This window comes from Hevea brasiliensis, chromosome 16, assembly GCF_030052815.1.
Source record: "Hevea brasiliensis isolate MT/VB/25A 57/8 chromosome 16, ASM3005281v1, whole genome shotgun sequence".
Lineage (NCBI taxonomy): Eukaryota > Viridiplantae > Streptophyta > Magnoliopsida > Malpighiales > Euphorbiaceae > Hevea > Hevea brasiliensis.
The window spans coordinates 53,358,294-53,368,031 of NC_079508.1; the positions used below are offsets into that span (position 1 = coordinate 53,358,294).

General features: G+C 30.6%; 1 protein-coding gene across 4 annotated transcripts; it reads right to left on the minus strand.

Annotated features, from left to right (window-relative positions):
- Positions 1–1,966: 1,966 nt before the first annotated feature.
- On the minus strand, positions 1,967–7,606 carry LOC110662857 (O-fucosyltransferase 7). Of its 4 annotated transcripts, none has more exons than XM_021821997.2 (12): positions 7,103–7,606; positions 6,440–6,544; positions 6,082–6,178; positions 5,930–5,997; positions 5,388–5,476; positions 5,119–5,299; positions 4,901–5,029; positions 4,659–4,792; positions 4,359–4,572; positions 3,497–3,681; positions 3,283–3,378; positions 1,967–2,618 (listed from the first exon to the last, which is right to left on the minus strand). In XM_021821997.2, exons 1-12 carry the CDS (start codon positions 7,202–7,204, stop codon positions 2,465–2,467), a joined length of 1,554 nt encoding a protein of 517 aa, XP_021677689.1. In that variant the 5' UTR covers positions 7,205–7,606; the 3' UTR covers positions 1,967–2,464. The 4 variants fall into 4 exon arrangements, with proteins under 4 accessions (XP_021677689.1, XP_021677688.1, XP_021677687.1 ...); XM_021821996.2 differs by having other exon boundaries at positions 6,440–6,547; XM_021821995.2 differs by having other exon boundaries at positions 7,037–7,606.
- Between the last annotated feature and the right edge of the window lie 2,132 nt (positions 7,607–9,738).

Here is a 9,738-nt window from a genome sequence, read left to right on the forward strand (position 1 = left end):
GATTTATTCTGATTCAATGTCAGTTTTGATATTTTTTGGACTAGTTTGATTCTAGTTTCAGTTTAATTTTTTAAGAATCAAAAGAAAAATTAAATTAATTCAGTTTGATTTTTTAAGTTAAAACTGAATTTTGCAGTCCTAAGCAAGAGCAAACAGTCCTCAACTTGACCATTTTACCGTGTGGCTGAACTGCTTGTAAAGTTGAACTAAAATTTGACAGATTTCATTGCCCAGTAAGTGTTTCAAAACTTGTCAATTTTGGCAAGTCTAGATTATCATGATTGGAGGACCAAATCAATGATTATATTATAATCATTGTACATTTCACTGTGTAATTTTTCCCCTAATAACCTCTTGATCAGCGGCACGTATTGTTTAGCAGACATTCAGGGATAGAGAGATTAAGAACTTGGAACTAAGTATGCAATCCCGAGCTGAAATTAGCAGAAAAAAACTTAAAAAGGTCAGGCGATTATGAATCTCGTTGCGACCAAAGGCTTCAGGCCGAAGTCTAATAATCTGCAACTCTTCATTATCTTGTTTGGACCATATGCAGTGTATAATAAGCTCCCTTTCTCTTCATTACCACTACACTTGCGGATGGCAGAATCTAGAAATGTAGACTTAACCGCACTTTCTGCTACACAGAATGAAAAACATTGAGTCAAGGGCAATGACCTTCCCTGTTGATAAATCATATTCTGTTTGTCTGCATATTTTTAGCTCATTCAAGATGTCCACTTACGTGCAGCATGAAATTTGGTGATGTTTAACATATATAACCTGCTATTGTATAAGATCTACGAAGGAGATTGATCCACCCTTGGAATATGAATCTATTTCTTACTTTTCTTCCTCTAGTAAATCAGGAGCTGCGGAGAGTCCTTTGTTTTCAGGCCTGCTTATCTCTGCGCTTCAGGCAGTAAAAATGGAAGGAAATTAAGATAGTTGTTAAGCAAGGTGGCAAAGAATTGAATTTCGTTCTTCAGTTAAATATTGTAGACAAAGTCACATATGAGATTAATGTATGTATCATATAATAGATACCTGAACCTTGCGGATCCATTTGGGGCCCCAGATTTTGTAACCTATAAGCTTAATAAGAAAGAGATCAGTATATTGTTTCTTCTTTATTCCAGTTCATGATATGAAGAAAAAGGAGTTGCTTAACATCCGTATAGCATTTTCGCAGGCAAGGCTTATGGTCTGACGTTATCGTATGTCATGGCATTGTTCAGTGGCAGAGTTAGAATGGATGGAATAACTTAAGGTTTCCCCTGCAATGAATATGAATCGACAAGTGATCACAACACGATGAAAACAGGAGAATTCACAGCTAATTATGATGAAAATCATTAATGCATGACAGTAGAATTGCCTTTACAGCCGTGGAACACTTGCTGTGGTAAAAAAAAAAAAAAAAAAAAAAAAAAAAGCCAAATTCAATTCAGCAGATTCTTGCAGGTTTTGTACGGAATATCTATATATAAATGATCCTGAGCTTGGTATTTAGTTCGTAAGATGAAATCAAAACTGGTGGAAACTCGTCATCACTTCATTCTAAATCACAGTACACATACATATATTCACGTAGGCAATGAAAAAGCATGCAAGATTAAAATTGGATATCCTTGCCATATTGTGGAGTGGTTTCCCAACACTCCCACACCCCCCTCGACTCAACTCCTCTTCCTTTCCATTTGCATTTTTCAATTCTTTTTCCAATTGCTAGGTTAGGTCATCCATTTTGAATTGAAGTCAAATTCAATTTCAAATTTCTTCAACTCGCTCCCAACTTTTACCACATTGCTAGCTGATTCTCGCACCATCTTAAAAGGCATAACTTTTACCTTGTTTCATTGCATCGACAGGATATGGCTTTCCTGAGCAATGAAATCCAGGGCAGATTCCAACCATTTTAATGCGAGGGGAAATTTTGTGGTTGGCAAGATTATGAAGCTAGAGGTTTAAAGTAATTATTTCATTTTATTGCAATGAATTACATTAATAGAATAAATACATTAAAAAAGAAGAACAAATTATAAAGGAGAGGAATAATAATAATAATAATAAAGAAAAATCAAAAAAAAAAAAAAGAAACGTTATTTCTGAGATTAGCAGTAACACAAGTATCATAAACCCAACGAATCCTTATGCTAGTAGATGAATTTTTTTGCCAGTAAGTCCATGCACTTGCTATATTCCTCCTTTATAGAAAGGGAATCCAGTTTTCAGGTATTGCCCACTTCTTCCTTGCAGCAAACTGTGATACATTCGTCATCTACATCTCCATCATATCATCATCCTTGCCTAAACTCAAGATGTACAGAATCCGCATCCCTAGTCTTATGATGGCACAACCAGTTTGTAAAAGCTTCTACAGATACTGACTTGTCAAATTGTCAGTATCCAGCCATCACAGGGAATATTTTTTCCAAAAGGGAAATTTTATCCTGCGTCCAAACTACTTGATCACAAGAGAGCCGTTCAGATTTGGTGATTGCCTCCGACACAAACAATCTGGCAAGGGATTTACATAAAAGGCTTCCTCGGAACGAAACCTTTCCATACCCTTTGTTCCTGAGATGGGACCTTTTCTCTTCCTTGGGGATCCTTGCCTGTGCAACCAATATAGAAAAGACTCAGTCAAATTTAGGATATTTGCGAGTCATCAAATTAAAACCTTTTTTCAACAGAAGAAATAAAATGGAAAAACTGAATGTTCATAAGTTTGGTCCCACAGCACTTTTGAGTTTTATCTAATATAAGCTGAATAACCATGACAATAGCCCAGAAGATACCCTAAACTCTTTTAACTTATTGGCAAAACTCTTTCCCATCTACAATTAGCACAGTGGCATTTACCAAACACCCTCCAGCAAAGAAAGGTCGAGGAATCAAATAAACAAGAAGAAGAAGAAGATAAGAAGAAAAAGAACAACAAGTGGCTCATTGAAAGGTAAGCATTGGACCTAGAAACTTTTCCAAACTAAGGCCCACATCCAATCTACATCTAAAGACCAAACATGAGATCACAGTAAATAACAGATTGCCAACAAAATACACAATAACCTAATTCAGGAACAAAAAGTTTGGCCTTGTTCAAAATTAAAACATTCAATTTGGTTGATAAAGGAAAGAAAACCAAGACTATCTTTAACATGTGCAATTTTCTAATCAGAACCATCAATGGGCAAACACTGTGTATTACCCAAAGAACCAGAAGCTCACTTGTATTATAAGTTATAACTGTAACATTCACAATGGCCCAAAATGACATACCGTTTTTTGTGCATTTCAATAATCTTTTTTGATAAATCTTCACCTTCTTTCTGTTTTCCTCGTTCAATTTTGTCAAACATATGAACAAGTTGCTTCCTGATGGACAAACAGACAATATTCAGCAACAACTCCAATCACAGTAATTGCAGGAAATAAACTCAATAAAAAAATTAAAACTTGGGGAACAAAAAAAGAAAGAGAAACTCTCATATACCTATCAGGAGAAATTGTTTTTCTATGTCCCAGAAAACGACGGTGACCTTCCACTGCCCTTGCCATGTTTCCAGAATATGATGGAATAAACACATCACTTTCAATGGACACAATATAGTCAAGCGCAGCCATTTGAGAAGCATGATTAGTAAATGGTTTAAGCTCCTCGACAGATGCCAATTTTTCCTACAAAATGATCAGAGGATCTTAATTAGCATGCCAGTCATTAAGCATAAACATTTCAACCTTTTCTTAAAATGTAATAGCTAAATGAAGAAAAAGGATCCATGTAAGAGCCCAACAAGTTTGGATAGACTTAGTTGATTGCGTTTAACATGTAGTAGTTCTCACCCATCTCCACTCAAAACTCAACAATGTGTAGCAAATTTAAGATTTAAGTTTTTAGTTTATTGAGTTAACATGATGTAGCCCTCACCCATCTCCACCCAAAACTCAAAACAATGTGTCAGCATGTGTATCCTGTATAGTGAAGAAAATATTTAAGCCCTAAACAAATAATTTTACAAGAAAACGCTTATTTTGAACTTATACTGCCACAAATAAATAATAATTGTTGAATTGCTCCAGTCCATGAGATCACTTAACAATGATTGAAATTGCTTTAGATATTGAAGCTAGCTTCTGCCTAAAAACATCTGTAATTTAAAAACACCTCAACTTAGTTCCATTATACAGTTAGCTCTAAAAAACAACAACAACAGGTAAGTAAATAACTTAAAAAGGATAAAGCATTATTCAGAGATGGCAATCAGAAAGTTATTTGGAAATCATACTATGCACAAAACAATTATTTGAACGCAACAAAACAAGCAAATATATTAAGTCATCACATTTGAGCATACCTTGCTCATTAAAATAGGATAGCGGGATTGCAGATCAGCAATGCGAGAATCACCTCCATATATCTCTCCTGCGGCAATGTATATGGGGGTGTCTGAGGGGTATCCAAGTGCAGTGAGAAACATAGCAACCTCCTTTGGAGTTAGAGGGCAATAACCTTTGGATCTCTGCTCCCTAGAATCAATCTCCTTTACTTTCCAGTACGCAGTTTCTTCTCTGCAAGTAACAGATAAAGTTACATATGCAAGAAGCCTGAATATTGAATTATCTATGAGAGAACACAAGGCACAAATATATAGTACCTAATCTTCTTTAACTCATCAGCTTCAGCACTAGATAAACCATGTGTGCATCCACTAAAGGCAAGCATGTCCTTTTCATATCGTAAGTGTAAAGCAATGTATGGACCATACGATCTCATTCGCTCCACCAATATCTAAAACACAAATGTAACTAAAATTTCAATGACAGTCATTGCACATGCTGTGAAAAAAGTCACTCCAGAGTCCAGAATCAATATAAGCAAAAAAGTTTAGTTCTTTACTTTTCCCATCTCTTCAATTCGAGGCGCAAAACGGAGGGCTTCATAACAAGCACGGCAACGCAGCTTCTGAATATCTGGGGGAAGATTGTTGTTTGCCAGGCGAGAGTCAGACTTGGCAGCTCGAATAACCTGCCAAAAAAGTAGTGATGCATGATTTCATTCAGGAATACCCTAGGAAACCGAAAGCAAAAGCAAATGAAGCATTTCAATAGGTATACCTGATAATCTTCCCACAAGCTTGCTATCTCCCCTTGATAGTAGTCCATACCAGACCAGCTTCTAAATTGCTTAACTATTTTGGCAGCACTAACCATTTCTTTAGGAAGCTTTTTTATGACTTTTACATCATTGGCTAGAGCACTGATAAAATGATCTTCATCAAAAACATCTGAAAAGTTGCTGCATATCAAACAAACTAAACAGATTATGGCATCATGAATCCCTGATGCAAATTGATGATAAAAAATTTTCATAATATAGAAATTACCTGGTGTCTTGCCAAAATGATCTTTTATCCAGTTCTGGAACAACAAGAGTGGCATTTATTATTCGGGCAACAACTACCATATCACAAATCTGCAATTCAACAATGACAAAGCTCTAATGCCCAGAGAGAAAAAAAATTTAAAAAAAAGAACATCATAAAATTTCATTAACTATAATCAATTAAAAAAATCTAAATAAACATTAATAAATTAAATTTCTCATGACCACATTAATATTAGAAGATTAAATGATAACCAAAACAAAGCAGAGAAAGGCACAAGACTTGATTCAGTTATGATGGGTACAACTGAGGAAATATTCTCATGGTTGACATAGTCCCATAATAACAGCCTCTTTTTCCTACAATTATATGCAGCACTAAAAGTACATAAGAAGAATTATAAATTTGAAAAGACCAACAAATATCACTATAGAAGGATTAATACTTCATTTTTTTTTTTTTTAGTTTGATAAACCTGCAGCTGGCAACGATATTGAAAACATATAATTTCAAGAGAGGGAAAATAAATACAGAGTACAGACCCCAGCTCGCATCTGGTTAAGCCCACCATTTGTATGAACGAGAAGGTAACCTTTTGACTCCCCAGGAACTGAGAAACAATAGAAAATTGGAAATTCAGTACACAGAGATTCAGAAGAACGCAAAAGAAAATTAAATTTGCAACAGAACTTACATGTATAGTTAGAACTAGGCTCCACACATGGCCAATAATCACGATATGGTGGATGCTTCCATAGCTTGGAATCCGAATTTCCCCTAGCACCATCCAACTGTCAAGTCTAAAGGAGTGAAAACATGAAAGATGCATGACTGCTTTGTATCAAAACATAAACCTAAATCTATGAGACTCTATCCACAGGTCTCCGCAACTATGCAATAAAATGGCAGTAATAAGAAAACGGCAATAAGAAGTAGAAATTTATCCTTTGTTATTAGCATTGCCTTGGTTTCCTTAATCATTAAAAAAGAAAATTTTCTACGCTTTACAAGGAAATCAACTGAAAGACGAAAAAGCAGAAGGATATAAAGACCTTGTGAGAAGGAAGAGGTGGTTTGGACAAATGGGATGGCGTTTGCTCTTTGCTCCAACTTTGTTCTTGTTCAATGCTCACTCTTGAGTATTTATTGACATCAAGCTGCTACAAAAATTGTCAAATGGGAAAATTCAATTCAAAAAGAAAAAAGGAGAAGCAAAATTAAGGAGGAATATTTAAAGAATTAAGGAGAACACAAAATATACAGATGAAATCATACCAGTGAAATAAAAATTAAAAAAAAAAAAAAACTTCCATATATAGGACAAAAAACCAGAAAATTTAACGGAAAATGTAAACAAAAAGTAATATGAAGAATCTTTAATAAATAACAAAATATGTAAAAGCTAATTATTCCTTTCTTCAATAAAAAGAATTTGTTAACAATTTCAAGACTTGAAAATAAAAAGAAATACATCAATAAACCAATAAAACCCGTAGCCGAAAAAAAAAACTGAGAGAAAATTCAGGTACAATGAATCAAGCAGCGGAAAGAATAAAATCGTAGAAGTTTCTGGAAAAAGCCAAAGAACAAACCCTAATCGAGATTCTCTAAGGAGAGAGGGGGGCGGGGGAAAGAATACACTTATGTACCTGAGTGGTGGTAGTGGGAAGCTTGTAAGGTTCAGGTAAGTCAGGAACCTTGGAGGAAGGGAATACCTGCACGTGTACAGAGAGCAGAGCCATCATCGTTATTGCGCATATGGCACACGTTAGCAACTTTCGCAAAACCACCACCGCCCTCCATCTCCGCTTCTGCATTTTCCACTTTCCGCCGCTCTCAAAACAAGACACTACAAAAAGTCTACACAACGGTAGGCAGCCATCAAAGAAAAGCCGGATCGCTGCAAAAAATGTATCTATCCCTCTGGCTCTGTGCTCCGGAGAGATAGAAAGCCGTATTATAGAGGGAAACGGGTCAGCAAATTGGTTTCTTGTTTTCGGAATTTTGCTGGCATCAGTTTGGGTTTTGGTTTCTTGAGGCCACTTTATCTGGCAAAACAAGAGGGGCGAATATTAACAATTAAGAGAAAGTGAGAGACAAGATCGGGATGGAATTGGATTAAGATTTTTAATTAACTGAAATTGTTAAAAATTCCAGCTGGTCTGAGTGTGATTAAGGATTTATCGGATGCTTATTTTCCATTGAGCCGTAGACTTTGTAACCGTAGTTGGTTTTTTTTTTTATATATATATATAATCTTTAATTTTTTTGGATAATTTTTTTTAAATACAATCTTTAATTCTTTAATGGCTTTTTTTGGATAAATGTTCTAGAAAAAGAAAATGTTTCTCTTCAATTTTTTATTTATAAAATTTAATTATTACTCTTAATTAGATACTAAATTAGAAAATTACAAGCTTTAAACACCGCGTTGCTGTAGCTTTTATTCTTTTAATTTATTATATTTTTTTTTGAAATTATTTTTTATTTATCATATTAATATAATTAATAAATAAAAAATATTTATACTAAAAATATATCCAATTCTATTTTGTGACGATATAAAATATTATATTGAAATCGTTAATCAATTCAATTAATGTAAAATTTAATCATTCACTATATTACATATTTTTTTATGTATATATAATTTAACTTAAGACTAATTAATATTAATAATATAAAATTTATTATTTACTTATTATAATGTAATGAATAAATTATAGTTTTTTAAAAAAATATTTAATTTTACAATTTAATTATAAAAAATAATATTAATAGTGATTAAAAAAATAAATTAATTAATCCATCTTAAAAAAACCTAATACTGTTCTTATGGGAATAACTTTAGCATATAAAAAAATGCATATGAATATGATTTTAAATATTTTTTAATTATTGAAAAATAAATTGAATATATTACAATGATATTAAAATTTAAGAGTAAATCAAATTTAATTATCTATTGCTTATAAACTAAAATTATACATTTATTAGATTCATAATTCTAATAAATATTTTGAAAAGTTTATAGATATTATATTTTAATATTATGAGAGAAAAATTCCTCAATTTTAATACAATAAATAATAGAAGAATAAGCGACTTTATGATTTAAGTTAGAAAATATCTTTTAAATAAATTAAATATTAAAAAAAATTATATTCTTATATTAAAAAAAAAATTATATTTTAATTTTTGCCACTTCCTAATTAAAAATTATGGTAATCTTAACACAATAAATAATAAGCTTTCATTAAAAAAATAAAAAATAAAAAATAAAAAAAATAATTATTAATAAATGGAAAAACCGTTGATATCATTTATATTATTTTTATTTTTTAAAAGTTCAATAAGTTTTTAAATTGATAAAGATATCCCTTATGAATTCAACATGTATATATAGATTTTTCTACTTTTCTTTTAAATATTTGTTTTTGTTATAACTATTTTTTTCATAATTTATTTTTCTTTTAATTTATAAAAATAACTTTTAATACCAAAAATTACAACGTTCTAATTATTGAAAATTTTAAATTAATAATATTTTATTAATTTAATGACATAATATTTTAAATTAATTTATAAGTATAGTAATAACCCTGTTGCTCTCTTGCGGAATTTTTCGCTTACAGATTGTAAATCAAGTGTAAGAGTTAAAAAGCAAAATAGTTTTTTTATATGATTTTTAATTTTAATCAAAATAATCAATATATATATATATAAACTAAATACTACCTGTTTAAGTAATTAATTTAAAAACATATCATTTATTAGTTAATTATTATTATATTTTATTGATTTATATAAGTCAATTGATAAAAAATATAGATAAAGATATAGAAATAATAATTATTTAAAATTCATTTGAGTTCATTTATGTTTTAATTTTTAAAATTTAAATTAAAATGGATATTTAAGATTAATTCTGTTTTTTATTTGATAATATATATATATATATCAATTAATTAAAAAATATAAATAATTTATTATTTATTAAATTTTAAATTTAAATAAAATTTATTAATATTATAAAATAAATTCATTTCTCACTTTTAAATATTGAATATAGTATTTATTAAAATCTTCTCTTTTTACTTGTTAATTTTATTAAATTTAATTATTTTTTATATAATTATATTTTAATTATTTATTATTTTTTCAAAATCTTAATATTTATATTTAATAAATTAGCTGTCAAATCTCATTTATTTATGTAGTATAAATATATATTGTACTTCAAACATATATATATTTCTATAAAAAATTTAGAGTTAGAAATTATTTAATGTATAGAAAGCATAAAAATCATAACTAAATTATATTCACAATTTAAAAATAACATATTAAT

Coding starts and splice junctions, on each gene's coding strand:
- LOC110662857 (XM_021821994.2), bottom strand. CDS start 7,204: ATGCAGAAGCGGAGATGGAGGGCGGTGGTGGTTTTGCGAAAGTTGCTA. Junction 5,998..6,081: donor GCCTAGTTCTAACTATACAT/GTAAGTTCTGTT, acceptor ATTGTTTCTCAG/TTCCTGGGGAGTCAAAAGGT. Junction 5,030..5,118: donor GCTTGTGGGAAGATTATCAG/GTATACCTATTG, acceptor CTTTTTTGGCAG/GTTATTCGAGCTGCCAAGTC.